Source organism: Rutidosis leptorrhynchoides, chromosome 4 (genome assembly GCF_046630445.1).
Source record: "Rutidosis leptorrhynchoides isolate AG116_Rl617_1_P2 chromosome 4, CSIRO_AGI_Rlap_v1, whole genome shotgun sequence".
Taxonomy (NCBI): Eukaryota; Viridiplantae; Streptophyta; class Magnoliopsida; order Asterales; family Asteraceae; genus Rutidosis; species Rutidosis leptorrhynchoides.
The window spans coordinates 292,505,478-292,526,892 of NC_092336.1; the positions used below are offsets into that span (position 1 = coordinate 292,505,478).

The 21,415-nt window shown below is 34.1% G+C and overlaps 2 protein-coding genes across 3 annotated transcripts; one reads left to right on the forward strand and one right to left on the reverse strand.

Moving 5' to 3' along the window:
- The first annotated feature begins 2,436 nt into the window (after positions 1–2,436).
- Positions 2,437–5,999, forward strand: LOC139843608 (uncharacterized). The gene is made up of 14 exons (XM_071833721.1): positions 2,437–2,616; positions 3,113–3,240; positions 3,435–3,567; positions 3,666–3,822; positions 3,955–4,074; positions 4,188–4,304; positions 4,403–4,483; positions 4,576–4,638; positions 4,880–4,931; positions 5,050–5,124; positions 5,243–5,290; positions 5,422–5,457; positions 5,553–5,627; positions 5,741–5,999. Exons 1-14 carry the CDS (start codon positions 2,454–2,456, stop codon positions 5,810–5,812), a joined length of 1,320 nt encoding a protein of 439 aa, XP_071689822.1. The 5' UTR covers positions 2,437–2,453; the 3' UTR covers positions 5,813–5,999.
- Positions 6,000–6,377: 378 nt separating this feature from the next.
- Positions 6,378–9,256, reverse strand: LOC139843609 (bifunctional protein FolD 1, mitochondrial-like). Of its 2 annotated transcripts, XM_071833722.1 has the most exons (6): positions 9,187–9,256; positions 8,746–9,033; positions 7,894–8,210; positions 7,339–7,575; positions 6,917–7,084; positions 6,378–6,656 (listed from the first exon to the last, which is right to left on the reverse strand). In XM_071833722.1, exons 2-6 carry the CDS (start codon positions 8,972–8,974, stop codon positions 6,486–6,488), a joined length of 1,122 nt encoding a protein of 373 aa, XP_071689823.1. In that variant the 5' UTR covers positions 8,975–9,033; positions 9,187–9,256; the 3' UTR covers positions 6,378–6,485. The 2 variants fall into 2 exon arrangements, with proteins under 2 accessions (XP_071689823.1, XP_071689824.1); XM_071833723.1 differs by lacking the exon at positions 9,187–9,256 and having other exon boundaries at positions 8,746–9,131.
- Positions 9,257–21,415: the final 12,159 nt, after the last annotated feature.

Here is a 21,415-nt window from a genome sequence, read left to right on the forward strand (position 1 = left end):
AAAGGGGGACAACTTTTTGCTTTATGGTTAATGGTTGTCTAAAGTTAGTGCTTATGTTAGGATCACATGCAACATTAAGGATAATGGTGAGCAAAAATGATAGTATGTTGGCTCTTATAAATGGGCATTTGTCTTACATATAATTGGGTCATAATCCACTAATAATTGGGCTAATTAAATAGTCCACTAGCTAGAGTAGGGTAGGCTAAAGTCCAACAAGGTAGAAAGTCCAACAAGACTAACTAGTATGCTCTAGTAAATTACTAAGCGTAATTAAGCATCAAAAAACCCAAGTAATTGTTATTATAAAATAACAATTAGTATTTCGTAGTCATAATATTCCGATTACGACAAAAGTTAAACGTGTACACAGTACGCAGTTCTTTCTAAACGTCAAGTGACACTAACAGTCATAAAGGCTTTGGGGATCAAGTTAAGTAACCTACGTACTTAAAGGCACGTTTTCACATATAAACGAAAGTAATCCACATGTAGTAAGATCCCAGAGTATAATATGGCACAGTACGCACAAAAAGGCAGTTTCGTGAAAGCACAAAGCACAAAAGCAAGTCGAAAAAATCGGGTCGTTACATTAACACTTTTATAAGTTGAAAACACTAAGAACATGAAATCTAGAGTTTTAGAAAGTTACCCAAAAGAGATGAAGTTGGTATGGATTTGAAGAGGAAGGTGCAAGGATTCCAAATATGTAATTTATTTTGAAGAACGCTTGCTATATCAAAAATGGATGATGAATCTTTGTTTGAGAGTTTGAGAGTAAAAAAGGTGGAAGTATCAAAAAGAAGGGAGGTGATGAATGAGTGGTGGAGGAGGAGGTTTGACTAGTTGACCTAGTCATATCTTTGCCCACTTGACAACATTGGTCCCTTAAGTTTAAAAGCGGGTGCGTGAAATAACCAAACGAATTACCTTAAATACGTAGAGTAAACGAGAGATGTTATAATTAAATAACGGATTTTAAATAAATAAACGGAAAAAAGACGGGTTGTTACAACCTCCAAGTATCAGCTATTGTCATTAAGCCCCCCCCCCCCCCCCCCCCCCCCCCCGGAATCTTTAGCTTTAGCACCAATTCAATAATTTCGAGATATCTACACTTTAGCCCTTCAACTTATCTCGAAATACGAATGTCTAGAAACACCAAGATAACATTAAAAGTAAATGACTTATTCTTAAGCTTGTCATTTTATAGTTAACACTTTTTTATTGGTCAGATATCCATTTGGAAGCACTCTCTGTACCCAATAGTAGAGAGAGATGACTTTTTCTTTCCGATGGTGGAAAAGAGTTTTCTACACGTAAGTGGATAAACGACTTCTCTTCAATTTTAGATTTTCTACATGTAAATGGAGAAACGACTCCTCTTCAATTTTAGTACAATATTTAGGGGAATATGTATATACTAGTGAAATGACCCGTGAAATCACGGGTTTGTTTAAACGAAACAATTTAATGACAAGTTTTAGGTATTATGTGAATGTAAATGCTAAAGTCATTTATTTTAATGACTCGTTTGACTAAGAAACTTCTCGTTGTTTTTACAAATATATAGAGACATGTATTTTTGCATACATATGTAACGTAATTAATTTCATAAAAAGAATCCATATTTGAATATTAATAATATAATAATTATTATTATATTAAAAGTAAATAATAATAATAATAATAATTATAATATTAATAATAATAATAATAATAATAAAAATAATAATAATAATAATAATAATAATAATAATAATAATAATAATAATAATAATAATAATAATAATAATAATAATAATAATAATAATAATAATAATAATAAAGTTCGCTCAAAGTTGAGTATTTATATTTTTAATAATCTTAATAATATTAATAATAATTAGTAATAATAAATGTCTTTTAAATTTTTCTAGAAAATTAAAATACGTTGTTCTATATAGAAGATTTTACAATTTAGGAGAGATTAATATTTTTTTATAAAAGATTTCGTATTATTTTTTTAATTAAATTAATATAAAATTATGACATCATAATTATGAAAATTAAATGGTTAATTAGCTTAATGATGACATCATCATTTTAGAGATTTATATATATATATATATATATATATATATATATATATATATATATATATATATATATAAATTTGAGAAAATAATAATTAATAATTAATAATAATATAATAATAAAAAAATGGTCAAATGTTAACCAACTTGATTGATATTGAAGCGTTAACGGTAAAGTTGGTATAAGGTTCCATTGAACCACGATCAAAGCAAGTAGAATCTTCTTTCTTCCAAATTTAGCATATTCTTTCTAATTGATTACTTTATCATGACTCATCAACCAATTCTTTGTATCAGTCTCTGTTCTTCTTGGTATAAACCAATTACTTACATCACAATTATACACAAAGTCATTGCAGTTTGATCCGATTACTTAAAATGGGTTCCAACCGAGGTTTGGTTCCCATAACAAGAGCATTGCTCTCATCTTATTATGATAAACACCCATTTCCTTCAATCTCAGATGACGTGTCTACACTTTCTCAACAACTTCATAACTTGTCCAATCATCTTCGCAACACTTCTCTTCCCCTTCTTGAAGGTCCGTCGATTTCTTTTTTTTTTTGTTTGCTTTTTATATATCGTTTAGTAAAGAAAGACTAAGATTGCTTGCTTATATGTTTTTAACTTATATAAATATGTGTATTTGAACCAAAATGGGATGACGAGCTTGATGTTTGTTTGGTTGTATTTATGATGATTGAAGTTGTGATTGATTAGGTTCTTTAATGTAGAGTGTTTCACAATCTATATGGTCATTTATAAGGATTTTTAGAGTAAATAAATTAGAAAATTGGAATTGGTTTACTTTTAACGGATTACATCATGACCCCTAAATATATTTATTAATGATCATCATGAGATAACAAATATGTTTTAGTTGAACACGCATTGATCAATGATAAGTGCGTGCCGCGTACATCTGAGTAAAAATACTCGCCCTAACCTAAATAGTAGAACCTTATTTGTTTACCATTTCTGCATCAATCAATGATCGTTTCGAAGCAAGAACTAAAACATACATATGTTAATTTCAGGAGAACGACTTTTGCTCAAAGAAGTGGAGTCGCAGCCACCGCATAAAATCGATGAGAATATGTGGAAAAATCGAGAGCAGATTGAAGAAATCATTTTCTTATTAGAAAGCTCTCATTGGCCAAAATCAGTAAGGACTATAAGTCTCTGAACTATAGTTTAACGATTAATTAATATCTATAAGATAACAATTACAGTAAAAAATTTCTAGATTTTATAATAAATTAGACTAAGGCATGTTATTATAGTTTAATGTTTGTTGAAGCTCAATGTTGCAAATTTTTACTGTTCAAAATCATTTTTTGCTGTTTATTATTTGAGCAGCTTAAAATCCAATCCACACCTGAAGATATTGAACTTGCTCGCCTTCTTAATCGGCTAAAAGAAAAATGTGAAGGAACATTGAAAGTTGTGGAATCGTTTCAATACAAGAATTCAGAAAATGTGTTCAACACAGGTTACTATATATCATCTTTATTCAATAATTGGCCGGGTAATCAGTTGTAATTAGTCATGAGCATAAAAAATGAGTCGTAATTTTGGATACATTTTCAGTTATGACTTATATGCCCCAAGACTTTCGAGGAGCACTAATTAGAAAACAAAGAGAGCGGTCAGAGAGGAATAAGAAAGCTGAAGTTGATGGTTTAGTAAACTCTGGTGGTACCATAGGCGATAAATATGCTCTCTTATGGCAACAACAAATGGAACGGTAAGACAACCTACCAAAAATGTGTTAGAAACATGCTTGTAATGGCCTAATCAACTCTAATTATATGTATGTTAGGCCATTTGTAGGTGGATATTTTTTATTGTTTCTGATAAAAAAAAATATTGTGTTCAGGAGAAGACAGTTAGCTGAGCTTGGTTGTGCTAGAGGCGTCTATAAGACTGTTGTAAAATACTTAGTAGGTGTCCCCCAGGTTCTACTGGATTTTGTTCGCCAGATAAATGATGATCATGGGTATTAAAATTTCTTTATCGTAAACATATAACTAGAGAAAGTTGTACAAGTTTATTTTTCTTATTTTGGGTCAGCTGGTTTTTATTATTTTTTGTATAAATATGTCTGTCTAGGCCAATGGAAGAACAGAGGCAGCGCTATGGACCACCTATGTACGCCCTTACAAAAATGGCACTAAATATTCGCCTTTTTATATCTTTGTCATGGTGGCGCTTCGAAGATATTAAATTGTGAGCATGACTGTTTCTTTTTTCTTCATTTTTTGCCCTTTCGAAGGTCCAATCTGGTTTTTCGTTTTTAATTGGTGTTTATGATTTGTACTAAGCAGACAGAAGCATCAGATATCTATTTTAGAAAAAACAGTTAGCATCTATACATCTGAGTTGGAAAGATTTCTAGATTTCACCGGGTACTAACAAAAATTTCACCTTCTTCTTAATCGTTGAAGAAGATTTGCATATTGGTGGTACATGATGATAATATCTTATACATGTTTGATAGGGAAGTATTTGCAAATTCTCCATTCTTTGTTACAGCTGAGGAAGCTGGTGCAATAGAAGCAATGTAAGCACAAATGTTTCTAAGGATTTTTCTAACGAGCCCTAAGAGCTCTCTTTAAGGTGCATAAAAGACTTGTACTTTTTAATAACCGCCATGTAAAAGTCAACATGAACTACTTTGTACAACACATAAATGCACGTTAATGACAGCCCTAAGTGCTCTCGTTAGAAAAAATTCATGTTTCAATGATGTGTTAAAACAATGCTAAGTCATGTGTTCATAACTTTTATAATAACTCTTTCAGTAACAATGATGACTACAAAGAAGCAAGTGTTCCTGCTGGGACAACTCATGAGGTATTTTAGTTGACTAGATTTGTAGTATACATTTACATCAAATGACACCTTTCGTATAAAGTACTTTCTATTAATTATACCATCTATTATTTGTTTATTATATTTGTTCCCCTTTAAGGTCTCACTGGAGGTCGAATCAGTAAATTCATACATTGCTTGGGATTTCTCCATAACACAAGGGACAATGAGCATGGTACATTATTTTAGATCTTTGATATGTAAAATGTTGTCATTCAATTCAATATGAATGATAATATCATTGCAAAACACAGAAACATGTTTTAGTTTTCATATATTTTCTTGTTTCCCAGGACATTGGATTCAGCATAGAGTATACAAATTCTTCGGGACACAAAACCGTAAGTTCAACTTGATGGTATCTTCTTCAGTTAGCTAGATTAGAAACCACACCAAAGCTTTTTATTATTATCTTTAAGATTAGCCTATTAATAGTTTTGTGATTCGTTATTTTTGTGTGTGCGTTACATAGTTGATCTTGCCTTATCGACGATATGACTCTGACCAAGTAAGTAACTTTTTGTAGTAATTTCTATTTCTTCAATATATTATTTTTCTGTATCCCACAATTTGATAATACTGAAATTGAATTACCTTTTTCAGGGTAACTTCTGCACTATAATGGCTGGCAACTACAAACTAATTTGGGATAATTCATTTTCAACGTTCTTCAAAAAGGTTGGCACAAATACTAAAAGATATCGATGTGTAATGAACAGAACTATATAAGTTCTGCATAATTATTAAATTAAACAGCGAAATTAATTCAGTGGTTGTAAAATGTGTAACAGGCTCTTCGGTACAAAGTCGACTGTATACCACCAGTTGTGGAACCGGAAGCAGAAGAAAGGCGAACAATATGATAACAAGATGTAAAATTTAGTTGCATAAATCATGGTTTTAAATGGACTGAACAACAATGCCAAATATTCTTTTGCAATTGTTGCACATGTTGTAACAAGAAGTAAACTTTAGGACAGATGTATTTGTTATCTGTACATGTGTGCTTTGCAACTTATAATTTCCAAAATGTTGTACCCTGGATCTGTAAATAGGATTCTGCTCTGCAGATATTTTTAACTAAAAAATTCGGTATTAATTAAACTTAATTGTGTATTGCCCAAAGTTGCAAAAATCTCTACTCAGTCCAAGTTTGGCTTTTTAGCAAGTATTCAGACCAAGTTTGACTTTGACCGATTGTGATCAAGTTTTGACCAATTTTGATTGATTTTCCAAGTAATCTTGAGTTTTGGCCACCAATTTTCAGAGTAATCCCGAGATTGGCCACCAATTTTCAGAGTAATCTCAGGTTTTGGCCACCAATTTTTCGAGTAATCCCGAGTTCGGGTCCTTTATAACGATTTAAAGAAGTAGGTATCATGGTAGAGTGGAGGGCATATGAATTTCACTGATTTCGTACAAGACTAATAAAGCTATTAAGGTAATAACAATCTTTGATCCTAGTTACATCAAGAATAATCAGTCAATATAACCTTTTCATATGTGTCAATGTGCATATACGACACGTTTGACTAGTCAAACAAAATTGTATTTACGTGAGGCTGATTCAAGCGTGTTGTAGAGCAGCATAGCAACTGTCATGGGCCCCACTCCTCCAGGGACAGGGGTGATTAAAGAGGCTACCTTTGATGCTTCCTCAAAACATACATCTCCCATCAGCCGATAACCTTGCTCACTGCTAGGGTCCTGCACATCAAATTGTAACTGTTAATTGCAGAGTTGGTCCTTTACTTTTTCCAGTTCAATCACTACTTTTCTATTGTTTTTGCCCATTTTGGATCCATTTTTCCAACTAGACATAGTTTATAAATTGATTCAACACAGGTGTCAATTCTGACTCATTTTGGATCCATTTTTCACTAATGTGTATATTTACTCCAATTGATTTATTAAGGGCCTAAATCAAAATTTTCTAGTTATATAATTGAACCATTAAAGGTCGGTACCTCAACTGGATGAGTTCCAACATCAATTACAACTGCACCAGGCTTTAACCAGCTTCCGCGCACTAAATTAGGAACACCAACTGCACTCACCAAAATATCAGCTTCACGTGTGATTTCTTCCGGGTTCGGTGTCAATTCATTAACAATACTCACAGTTGCATGATGCCTCTGACCCACAATTTAAAACAGGTAAAAAACATTAATATATTAGCAACGGCATCAGCATAGAGTAAAAACGTACTTAAGGAAAGACTGGTCATTTACAGATTAGGTCAAAACAGATGAGTCAAGTTGGGTTGACCCACAATCTATGCTATTACAATGATTGAAAGACATTCAACCCGGTTGACGCAATTAGCTATTAGTCAACTCAAATTGACCCGTTCATCAGTAAACGATCAAAGGTAGAGAGAGTGAATCACCTGTAACAACAAGGAAGCAGGTAAACCGACAATGTTACTTCTCCCGATAACAACGGCTTTCTTTCCAATAATCTCGACACCGGATCTTATCAATATCTCAACGCAACCCTTTGGAGTGCATGGTATAAATAACGGCTCCCGTCCCCTCATTGCAAGGTTTCCTATATTCATCGGATGAAAACCATCCACGTCCTTTTCCAGTCTCAATACATCCAAAATCTTCCCCTCATTTAAATGCTGTTTCAATTCAATATAAATATTCTTGTTAATCAGTTTTTTAACTCAAAAAACAATACGCGATGTACTAACATCTAAAGGTGCAAAAATACGTTGGGTAATGGGTAAAAATGCAATTCTTGCACCGGTCAGGTTTAGGTTGACCCGAAACACTTAAAATCCAAAAATCCATATTTCTTTTAGTAATTTCACCCGTTGACATGTTATATGAACTATACCATTTGACACAGTAGAGATGAAGCATAATCCAAAGAGGCCCGTTTAAAATGGATTAAAGTTGCCACCGTTAACTAAGTTCAGTTACAGCAAAAAAATCACCTGAGGGAGAGGAAGTTGGACGAGAATGCCATGAAAAGATGGATCAGAATTAAAATGCATTATAGCATCACAAACTTCATCATCTGTACATTTATCTGAAAATTCAGTCAATGCAAACTTGATTCCCGCCTCTTCGCATGCTATTTTCTTGTTACGAACGTATATTTCAGAATCTTTTCGCTTGCCGATCAAAATAACTGCCAGTCCAGGTACCACACCAATCGTTTTCTGCATTTGTTTTACTTGAACGGACACCTCTGATATAATTTCATCCGCAATTTGTTTTCCATCAATTACTTTAGCCGTATGTTCACTAGCTGAATTAAATACTAGTCACGGTAAGATTTAAGAACAAATGCATTCCACAATAAATTTATAAAAATTGCCACCTAAATGGATTGTAATTTTATAAAAAGTGCCTATTATTATTTATTATAACAATGCAAATTAATCAAGAAATATAAAATATAGTATATGATATTTAGGAAATGAATAACAACAAACTATACACCCTTAAAGGCTTAAATATATAACCATCCTGAACCAAATAAAATCAAGAACAAACAAAGAGCAAAAGCTCACTCAGATATTACACAGAGGGTGTGTTTGGCAAGGGGCTTCGAGGGTTTTTAGTGGCTTGAGCTTCCTTTTAAAAAGCCACAACCCATAAGTTTGGTTTGGCAAGACAAAAAAATGGGGCTTCTTTTAAAAAATTAAGCCACCTGAAGCCCTTAGATAAGAATCTTTTTGAACGAAAACCACAAGCTCCAGTCAGCCAACGCACCAATATTAAGTTGATTATAAAGATATATCATAAAATCATAAATAAAACCAATGATAGTATCTGATTACCTAGTTTGTGGACCGGCGGATCATTACAATTGGCAGAACAAGAAGTCCATACATCATCAGGGACATCATCTAACGAAACAAGATGGGGAGACTTGAGGATTCGATTACCGAAATGAGTTGCAAAGCTACTTATAGTCCTTGAAGTAGTAATAGTAGTAGTAGATAACAACAAACTATTCTTTCTCCAACAACAAACTACAATACTTTGCACTTTATTCCTCAATGCCATTGATTCATTTATTTGCTACTAATTCTTTAATTTAGAGATCGTGTATATAAAGTCTTCATCTTTCACCACCCCCACGAATCAAGATCAACATAACAACAAATTAATAATGTAATTATTGCATTTACAAGGGATGTTTATGAATAATATATGTATAATAAATTAATAATGCTAACGGAAGAAGGTAAGCATAAACAAGAGATATTACAACTTACAGGTTGGGAGAAAGGAGATGTGTTTCTGAGTATTTGGCGGCGAAGGTCAAAATGAGATGATGAACTAGCTAACTACAACAATCGGTTCAAACTCTATTGGTTGGACCTCATTTTGATTAGAATAAACAAATTTTTTTTAGTCAAAGGCTAAAGAATAGTTGGGTTTGTACTCATTATGGGTTCACTTCTGGACTTGTATAATAGGCTTACCGTTGTTGGGCTAAGAAGGTAGACCAGAGCCTGCTGCTCCCACGTGTTTTATATTCAGATGTTTCTTTCTCTCTCTTTTTAAGTTGAAACGAAATTGCAAGTTTAATATCGGCCATTGACAGGGTTTTTGGAGCAATTAAAATAGCACAGTTTGGTGTTTTATAATTTGGAAAGTTTACACTTTTCCAAAAGTTAAACAAGTTGTATGACCCCTAAAAATATGGTTATATTCAAAAAAAAAAAAAAAAAAAAAAAAAAAAAAAAAAAATTTAAATAAAGTAAATAAATGTGAAAGGGAAACTGTTTACATACACTAACAATGGGACGGTACATATTGTAACCCAAAGTGGGTATCTGCTTCCCTACAAAAAAATTTCTATTATATAGTATTTTATAAATTTTAGTGGTAAATTTTTTATACTATTTGCCCCCAAGTTAGTACTTTTGCCCCCATATTACGAGCTCCAAGTTCCCCACTAACAATGGGTCTTTTTCCTTCGTAACGAAGAGGATGAGCTTGGGATGGAAGGGGCAGGTTCTCTTTTTGGTATTGAAGAGGCTGATGTTGATATGAAGGGTGGTACGAGCACTGATGTTGTTGTGATGAAGGTAATGCTAGTGTTCCATCTTTTGGTCCAACAAAGGGTCTCTCTCCTTTTCTTCGAGATCAGGGAAATTTGTGCGTTTCAAGTAGGTAGAAGGTATTCTCAATCCGGGATCAAAAGGAAGGAAAGCTTTTATTGTTGCGGATAGATTGGATATCTTTCAAGTGTTCGACCTTTGTATGTTGTTTTGTTTATTGATTTCGGTATTTGGTTGTTTTTAGGTTTTGTTATTTTTTTTCGAACAGCAGAAAAATTTCATTAAAAACTACCTCCTTAGCGAGCAGCTAGGAAAGGCCAAAAAGTTACAAATTACAGATGCTTTGAAAACCAATCGTTCCAACTAATATTACATTTATTTCTATTACGGTACCAATCAAACGAGAAATAACGAATGGAGTCGAACGAAGTCTCTTTCTTCATCTTGTGGTTAGCAATTAGGGAGTCATTCTGAAGCCTCCAAATGTGCCAAAGAGTCGTAGCCACTATCACATACAATTTATTTTTTCTCTCCACCGACGCTTTCCAGGACTCGAACCAATATACCCACTCTAACCAATTGGAGACGATCGACCAAGAGACATCCACCCAATCACAAACCTTGCTCCAAAGTTCGTTGACTACACACCCACCGAAGAAAATATTATCCGCGGATTCCACACGATAGTTGCAAAAAACACAGCAATGACTTCGATCTCCAAACCTAATCTACAAAAATTCACTTGTAGGTAATCTATCCAATGCAACTCTCCACATAAAAATATTCACTTTTCGAGGAAGAATTTTCACCCATCTAGTCTTAATGTTAGAAGTAGACAAGGTGATATAGTCCAAATAAGAACGAGTGTCACATACTTGAAAAGATCCATCATTCGATATGGTCCATTCCCATGAGTCAACATCTGCATTTAAATGCATCACACCTAAATCAGATTCCAAGTTGCGAAGCATAGATAGATTCCGTGGACCAATATCATCACGTGACCAGCACCAAGACCAACCATTTACACCACATCGATCCGCAACTGTGGCATTTTTGTTAGATTCAAGACGGAATAATCTACCATATTTCGAGTTCAAGCATCCATCTCCACGCCAATTGTCCAACCAAAAAAAGGTTAGATTCACCATTAACTATTTTGGCCCGCAACGCATTTGCTGGAAGCAACCCATCGCGTTCAAAGTCGAAAATAGTTTCAGAATAGCCACTCAGGTGTAACATCCCGCGTTTTTCCGTTAAATTTATTTTAACACCGTTTTTTTTTTTTAGATAATATCTTTCGTTATCTAAATTCGTATCTTTCTTTAACTAACGTTCTTAATATTTCCGTTATTTGATTTAACATCTCTCGTTTACCATAGCGTTTTTAAAATATTTCGTTTAGGTAATTCACGCACCCGCATCCGAAATCGAGAGACTAGTTTTGCCACTTGACCAAAGAGGTGGCTAGTAGTTGACTAGTCAACCACCTCACCACCTCAACTCATTCATTCATCTCTTTCTTTCTTTCTTACTTCCTCTTTTTCTCTCAAACACTCAAACAAGAAATCATCATCCATTTCACATATAGGAAGCTCATAATAAATCCGACTACATATTTGGAATCCTCTCTTCATCCTCTACATTTTGATACAAATTTTATCTCGTTTGGGTAACATCTCTAAAACACTAGATTTCTCTAAATTCATTTTATTGACTTGAAATGGTGTTAATCAGTGTCTATGGCTCAAGTCTAACATGAATATATGTTTGGTTTGCTCGATTTGTTGATTTTGGAGTAACTAGCATGAACTTGAAATGGGTGTGCTTAATCCTTGATTTTGGTTGATTAAATGTTGTTTAAATGTTAAAGTTCATGTATTAAATGTGTTACTAGCATCATTAGCTTCATTTTGATGTGTAGGTTAATTTAGAAAAGCTTCATTTACAAAATTGATGAATTCTTGATTCTTGGTTAGGGTTTGATGAACTTTAAAATGGATTATTGATGCATTGAATGCTATGAAATGTTATTAGTAGGTGTTTAGTTGTATTGTATGTTTCATCACCTTCAAAACGGCGTATCGTATGTGTAAATTGGATTCCCAAGTCAAGAAATGCATTTTATGAACTTGAAACTTTGATTTTGAACGTTTAATGATCATTTATTGAGGTTTTCATTGTTTTTAATGATGGAATTGATTGATGAAATGTGTTTAGTTGTATTTCTCTTTAAATTACCTTTCCAACGATATAAGATACCTGTTTTGAATGTTTACGGTTCATAAGTTATGGTTGTTTGAAGTTGGAATCGTCTAAGTGTTAAACTGCCCCAGAATTGTTGAACCAGGTCAAGATGCGGCGCATCTGCCTTGGATGCGGCGCATATGAGGCAGACTGCCCAAAAACGTCATTTTTCGTTTAATTCTAGCTATGCTATGCACCCCCGATTGACATGAAACTTGGCCAACATGCTCATATATGATTTCTAAGCTTAGGAAAATAGTTCGGGACCCGACCCGAACGTGTTGACTTTTTTGTTGACTTTGACCAAGTTTGACTTTTAGTCAAACTTAACCAAATACTTATGCAATTGTTCTAACATACCTTTATACTTGATTCTTGCATGAAACTTGACAACGTGATTCACATTATATACTATTCGAGTCATAACGAGCCATATGACTAATTGAACACATTTCACCCGACCATGTGTCGTAACCGGTTAATTAATACAACTTACTTGTTTAGGTCAAGGCTAAGCAACTTTCATACACACGTTTACTTTATGAAGTACATTTATACTCGTGCACTCGAGGTGAGATCATAGTCCCATCTTTCAACAACTTTTATACTTTTAAATCATGGGATGAGAAACATATACAGTTTTATACTACATACTTTTATGCTTTGAACACAAGTACGAAGAAACAAATATTTCACAGCGAGTTTGAACAAAAATCCTCAATTCGATTATCATTAGTTACACTTGCAGAGTGTAAGCGAGAACTTATATTGTGTAGCCATACGTGTTTGACAAACCCTCATTCAGACGGTTCGCTACCGTCTACGGACGAAATATATTTTCGAGAAACAGTGTATGTTTTAACACTATTGTGATGGGGTTCTATGGATGGAAAGTTAAGTCTTGATAATTGGGTACTCGCGAACATACTTTTGGAATGCAAACGATTTAGATAATCAACGTTATGGAAATACTAAATCTTGTGGTTCAAAATATAGCGTTTACAAATACACCTATGATTTCACCAACATTTTTCGTTGACAGTTTTCTATATGTTTCTCAGGTTCATACTTGGCTACTTGATACATGCTTCCGCAAACTTTGATTACTTTCTTGGGGTCAAGCATACATGCATACGCTAGTGATAGCACATTTGGATTCAAACTTAAAGCATACATACTTACGCTATTTATAGCAACTGTGATTTTCAACTTATATTATGTCGCAAGTTATTTCATTTATACTTTACAAGTTTTGTAAACTTAAACTTGTTTTCGAACCGTTTGGTAAACTAAACTTTGTAAGTCTTGTACGTTTCAAATGAATGCGATATAATTTTGGTCAAACGCGTCTCGTATAGGGATTATGACCACGCAACGGGACCTAAGTTAACGGCGCCGTCAATGACGATTTTGTCGGGTCGTTACAGATGGTATCAGAGCATTGGTTGTAGGGAACTTGGATATGCATTAGTGTGTCTGACAGAGTCGTTAGGACGCATTAGTGAATCTAGACTACAACCGGATAGTTAGCCATTGCATTCTGACATACGTTTGCTATAGATAGCACTTACTTGACTACTTGTGCATTATACTTGAATAACTCTTAAGCAAATTTCTTATTGGTGAAATGTCCCGTTCATATTTATTATAAACGTTTCATATTAATTGATTTCGTCGCGAGGTTTTGACCTCTATATGAGACGTTTTTCAAAGACTGCATTCATTTTTAAAACAATCATAACCTTTATTTTATCGATAAAGGCTTAAAAAGCATTACGTAGATTATCAAATAATGATAATCTAAAATATACCATTTACACACGACCATTACATAATGGTTTACAATAAGAATATATTACATCAAAAATACGTTTCTTGAATGCAGTTTTTACATAATATCATACAAGCATGGATTCCAAATCTTGTCCTTATTTTAGTATGCAACAGCAGAAGCTCTTAATAATCACCTGAGAATAAACATGCTTAAAAGGTCAACAAAAATGTTGGTGAGTTATAGGTTTAACCTATATATTATCAAATCATAATAATAGACCACAAGATTTCATATTTCAATATACATCCCATACATAGAGATAAAATTCATTCATATGGTGAACACCTGGTAACCGACATTAACAAGATGCATATAAAAATATCCCCTATCATTCCATGAAATCCTTCGGACATGATAAAAACGAATTCGAAGTACTAAAGCATCCGGTACTTTGGATGGGGTTCGTTAGGCCCAATAGATCTATCTTTAGGATTCGCGTCAATTAGTAGATCGGTTTACTAATTCTTAGGTTACCAAGCAAAAGGGGCATATTCGGCTTCGATCATTCACCCATATAATGTAGTTTCAATTACTTGTGTCTATTTCGTAAAACATTTATAAAACTACATGTATTCTCATCCCAAAATATTAGATTTTAAAAGTGGAACTATAACTCACTTTCACAGATTTTTACTTCGTCGGGAAGTAAGACTTGGCCACTGGTCAATTCACGAATCTATAACAAATATGTACATATATATCAAAGTATGTTCAAAATATATTTACAACACTTTTAATACATTTTGATGTTTTAAGTTTAATAAGTTAGCTGTCCTCGTTAGTAACCTACAACTAGTTGTCCATAGTTAGATGTACAGAAATAAATTAATATATATTATCTTGAATCAATTCACGACCCAGTGTATACACGTCTCAGGCTAGATCACAACTCAAAGTATATATATTTTTGGAATCAACCTCAACCCTGTATAGCTAACTCCAACATTACTGCATATAGAGTGTCTATGGTTGTTCCAAATAATATATATAGATGGGTCGATATGATATGTCAAAACATTTGCATACGTGTCTATGGTATCCCAAGATTACATAATATATTAGAATACATGTATAATACAATATAAGTTATCTAGGATATGATTTGTATAGAATTGTTACAATATTTCCCGTAGCTACAACAATCAAAAAATATCCAATCTTGTTTTACCCATAACTTCTTCGTTTTAAATCCGTTTTGAGTGAATCAAATTGCTATGATTTCATATTGAACTCTATTTTATGAATCTAAACAGAAAAAGTATAGTTTTATAATCCGAAATATAAGTTACAAGTCTTTTTTGTAAGAGGTAGTCATTTCAGTCGAAAGAACGACGTCTTGATGACCATTTTGAAAAACATACTTCCACTTTGAGTTTAACCATGAATTTTGGATATAGTTTCATGTTCATAAGAAAATTCATTTTCCCAGAAGAACAACTTTTAAATCAAAGTTTATCATAGTTTTTAATTAACTAACCCAAAACAGCCCGCGGTGTAACTACGACGACGTATATCCGGTTTTACGGTGTTTTTCATGTTTTCAGGTTTTAAATCATTAAGTTAGCATATCATATAGATATAGAACATGTGTCTAGTTGATTTTAAAAGTCAAGTTAGAAGGATTAACTTTGTTTGCGAACAAGTTTAGAATTAACTAAACTATGTTCTAGTGATTTCAAGTTTAAACCTTCGAATAAGGTAGTTTTATATATATGAATCGAATGATGTTATGAACATCATTACTACCTCATATTTTGTGGTAAACCTACTGGAAATTAGAAAAATAGATCTAGATTCAAAGGATCCTTGGATGGCTTGAAAGTTCTTGAAGCAGAATCATGACACGAAAACAAGTTCAAGTAAGATTTCTACTCGAAATAAGATTGTTATAGTTATAGAAATTGAATCAAAGTTTGAATATGAGTATTACCTTATATTAGAAAGATATCTTACTATAAATAAGAAAGATTTCTTGAAGTTGGATGATCACTTCACAAGATTGGAAGTAAGCTAGCAAACTTGGAAGTATTCTTGATTTTATGAAACTAGAACTTATAGAATTTATGAAGAACACTTAGAACTTGAAGATAGAACTTGAGGGAGATCAATTAGATGAAGAAAATTGAAGAATGAAAGTGTTTGTAGGTGTTTTTTGGTTGTTGGTATATGGATTAGATATAAAGGATGTGTAATTTTGTTTACATGTAAATAAGTCATGAATGATTACTAATATTTTTGTAATTTTATGAGATATTTCGTGCTAGTTGCCAAATGATGGTTCCCACATGTGTTAGGTGACTCACATGGGCTACTAAGAGTTGATCATTGGAGTGTATATACCAATAGTACATACATCTAAAAGTTATGTATTTTACGAGTACGAATACGGGTGCATACGAGTAGAATTGTTGATGAAACTGAACGAGGATGTAATTGTAAGCATTTTTATTAAGTAGAAGTATTTTGATAAGTGTCTTGAAGTCTTTCAAAAATGTATGAATACATATTAAAACACTACATGTATATACATTTTAACTGAGTCGTTAAGTCATCGTTAGTCGTTAGATGTAAATGTTGTTTTGAAACCTTTAGGTTAACGATGTTGTTAAATGTTGTTAACCCATTATTTATTATATCTAAAAAGATGTTAAATTATTACATTATCATGATATTATGATATATTAATATATCTTAGTATGATATATATACAGTTAAATGTTGTTACAATGATAATCGTTACATATATGTCTCGTTTCGAAATCATTAAGTTACTAGTCTTGTTTTTACATATGTAGTTCATTGTTAATACACTTAATGACATGTTTACTTATAACTTATCATGATTAAACATAGTGTATCAATATCTTAACATGATTCATATGTATTTAGTAAGACGTTGTTATAACGATAATCGTTATATATATCGTTTCGAGTTTCTTAATTTAATAAACTCAATTTTATGTATATAACTCATTGTTAAAATATCTAATGAGATACTTACTTATCATAATATCATGTTAACTATATATATAATCATATATATGTCATCATATAGTTTTTACAAGTTTTAATCGTTCGTGAATCACCGGTCAACTTGGGTGGTCAATTGTCTATATGAAACCTATTTCAATTAATCAAGTCGTAACAAGTTTGATTGCTTAACATGTTGGAAACACTTAATCATGTAAATAACAATTTCATTTAATATATATAAACATGGAAAAGTTCGGGTCACTACAGTACCTACCCGTTAAATAAATTTCGTCCCCAAATTTTAAGCAGTTGGAGGTGTTGACGTATCTTCTGGAAATAAGTGCGGGTATTTCTTCTTCATCTGATCTTCTCATTCCCAGGTGAACTCGGGTCCTCTACGAGCATTCCATCGAACCTTAACAATTGGTATCTTGTTTTGTTTAAGTCTTTTAACCTCACGATCCATTATTTCGACGGGTTCTTCGATGAATTGAAGTTTTTCTTTGATTTGAATTTCATCTAACGGAATAGTGAGATCTTCTTTAGCAAAATATTTCTTCAAATTCGAGACGTGGAAAGTGTTATGTACAGTCGCGAGTTGTTGAGTTAATTCAAGTCGGTAAGCTACTGGTCCGACACGATCAATAATCTTGAATGGTCCAATATACCTGGGATTTAATTTCCCTTGTTTACCAAATCGAACAACGCCTTTCCAAGGTGCAACTTTAAGCATGACCATCTCTCCAATTTCAAATTCTATATCTTTTCTTTTAATGTCGGCGTAGCTCTTTTGTCGACATTGGGCGATTTTCAACCGTTGTTGAATTTGGATAATCTTCTCGGTAGTTTCTTGTACTATCTCCGAACCCGTAATCTGTCTATCCCCCACTTCACTCCAACAAATCGGAGACCTGCACTTTCTACCATAAAGTGCTTCAAACGGCACCATCTCAATGCTTGAATGGTAGCTGTTGTTGTAGGAAAATTCTGCTAATGGTAGATGTCGATCCCAACTGTTTCCGAAATCAATAACACATGCTCGTAGCATGTCTTCAAGCGTTTGTATCGTCCTTTCACTCTGCCCATCAGTTTGTGGATGATAGGTAGTACTCATGTCTAGACGAGTTCCTAATGCTTGCTGTAATGTCTGTCAGAATCTTGAAATAAATCTGCCATCCCTATCAGAGATAATAGAGATTGGTATTCCATGTCTGGAGACGACTTCCTTCAAATACAGTCGTGCTAACTTCTCCATCTTGTCATCTTCTCTTATTGGCAGGAAGTGTGCTGATTTGGTGAGACGATCAACTATTACCCAAATAGTATTAAAACCACTTGCAGTCCTTGGCAATTTAGTGATAAAATCCATGGTAATGTTTTCCCATTTCCATTCCGGGATTTTGGGTTGTTGAAGTAGACCTGACGGTTTCTGATGCTTAGCTTTGACCTTAGAACACATCAAACATTCTCCTACGTATTTTGCAACATCTGCTTTCATACCCGGTCACCAAAAATGTTTCTTGAGATCCTTGTACATCTTCCCCGTTCCAGGATGTATTGAGTATCTGGTTATATGAGCTTCTCTAAGTACCATTTCTCTCATATCTCCAAATTTTGGTACCCAAATTCTTTCAGCCCTATACCGGGTTCCGTCTTCTCGAATATTAAGATGCTTCTCCGATCCTTTGGGTATTTCATCCTTTAAGTTTCCCTCTTTTAAAACTCCTTGTTGCGCCTCCTTTATTTGAGTAGTAAGGTTAGTGTGAATCATTATATTCATAGATTTTACACGAATGGGTTCTCTGTCCTTTCTGCTCAAGGCGTCGGCTACCACATTTGCCTTCCCCGGGTGATAATGAATCTCAAAGTCGTAATCATTCAACAATTCAATCCATCTGCACTGCCTCATGTTCAGTTGTTTCTGATTAAATATGTGTTGAAGACTTTTGTGGTCGGTATATATAATACTTTTGACCCCATATAAGTAGTGCCTCCAAGTCTCTAATGCAAAAACAACTGCGCCTAATTCCAAATCATGCGTCGTATAATTCTGCTCGTGAATCTTCAATTGTCTAGACGCATAAGCAATTACTTTCGTTCGTTGCATTAATACACAACCGAGACCTTGCTTTGAGGCATCACAATATATCACAAAATCATCATTCCCTTCAGGTAATGACAATATAGGTGCCGTAGTTAACTTTTTCTTCAACAATTGAAACGCTTTTTCTTGTTCATCCTTCCATTCAAATTTCCTCCCTTTATGCGTTAATGCAGTCAAAGGTTTTGCTATTTTGAAAAAATCTTGGATGAATCTCCTGTAATAACCAGCTAGCCCTAAAAATTTGCGTATGTGTTTCGGAGTTTTCGGGGTTTCCCACTTTTCAACGGTTTCAATCTTTGCTGGATCCACCTAAATACCTTCTTTGTTCACTATATGACCGAGGAATTGAACTTCTTCTAACCAAAATGCACACTTTGAAAACTTAGCGTACAGTTTTTCTTTTCTCAGCAACTCTAGTACTTTTCTCAAATGTTCTTCGTGCTCTTGATCATTCTTCAAGTAAATAAGTATGTCATCGATGAAAACAATGACAAACTTGTCAAGATATGGCCCACACACTCGGTTCATGAGGTCCATGAACACAGCTGGTGCGTTAGTCAATCCAAACGGCATAACCATAAACTCGTAATGACCGTAACGCGTCCTAAAAGCAGTCTTTGGAATATCATCCTCCTTCACCCGCATTTGATGATATCCAGAACATAAATCGATCTTCGAATAAACAGACGAGCCTTGTAGTTGATCAAATAAGTCGTCGATTCTCGGTAGTGGGTAACGGTTCTTGATGGTAAGTTTGTTCAACTCTCGGTAGTTGATACACAACCTGAATGTACCATCTTTCTTCTTGACAAACAGAATAGAAGCTCCCCATGGTGATGTACTTGGTCGAATGAAACCACGCTCTAAAAGTTCCTGTAACTGACTTTGTAATTCTTTCATTTCGCTGGGTGCGAGTCTGTATAGAGCACGAGCTATTGGTGCAGCTCCTGGTACAAGGTCTTTTTGAAATTCAACGGATCGATGTGGGGGTAATCTCGGTAATTCTTTCGAAAATACATCGGAAAATTCTTTTGCGACGGGGTATCACCGATGTTCTTTTCTTCAGGTTTAACTTCCTCGATGTGTGCTATAATGACGTAACAACCTTTTCTTATTAGTTTTTGCGCCTTCAAACTACTAATAAGATTTAACTTCGCGTTGTTCTTTTCTCCGTACACCATTAAAGGTTTTTCTTTTTCACGCATAATGCGAATCGCATTTTTGTAACAAACGACCTCTGCTCTCACCTTTTTCAACCAGTCCATGACAATTATTACGTCAAAACTCCCTAACTCGACTGGTATTAAATCAATTTTAAACGTTTCATCCCCCAGTTTAATTTCTCTCTCCCGACATATATTATCTGCTGAAATTAATTTACCGTTTACTAATTCGAGTAAAAATTTACTATTCAAAGGTGTCAATGGGCACCTTAATTTAGCACAAAATTCTCTACTCATATAGCTTCTATCCGCACCCGAATCAAATAAAACATAGGCAGATTTATCGTCAATAAGAAACGTACCCGTAACAAGCTCCGGGTCTTCCTGTGCTTCTGACGTATTAATATTGAAAACTCTTCCACGGCCCTGCGCATTAGTATTCCCCTGATCTGGGCAATTTCTAATAATGTGGCCCGGTTTTCCACATTTATAACAAACAGTGTTGGTATTACTTGCTCCGACACTATTCGTTTCGGCATTACTTGTTCCGACATTATTTGTTAGTTTAGTTCTGTTAAACTTTGGTCCGTAGACCTCACACTTTGTCGCGCTATGAACATTTCTTTTACTCCTGTTGCAAAATGTCGTGCAAAACCCCTGATGATTTTCTTCACACCTATGACATGGATGTTTTTGGTTTTTGTTGCCGTTGTTGTTATTGAGGTTGTTGTTGGGATTGTTATTGTTGTTGAAACGGTTGTTGTAGTTGTTGGGATGTTTGTTGTAGTTATTGTTAGGATTGCGGTTATTGTTGCGATTGTTGTTGTGGTTGTTGGGATAGTTGTTGCGATTGTGGTTGTAATTGTTGTTGTTGTTGTACTGGTGACTCTTGTCACCATTTTCCTCCCACTTCCTCTTGAGTTGTTTCGTGTTGGCTTCTTCGGCCGCCTGCTCTTTAATTCTTTCCTCAATCCGATTTATGAGTTTATGAGCCATTCGACTTGCCTTCTGTATAGAAGCGGGCTCGTGTGAACTCACATCTTCTTGAATTCTTACTGGAAACCCTTTTACAAATGCGTCGATCTTCTCTTCTTCATCTTCGAATGCTCCCGGACA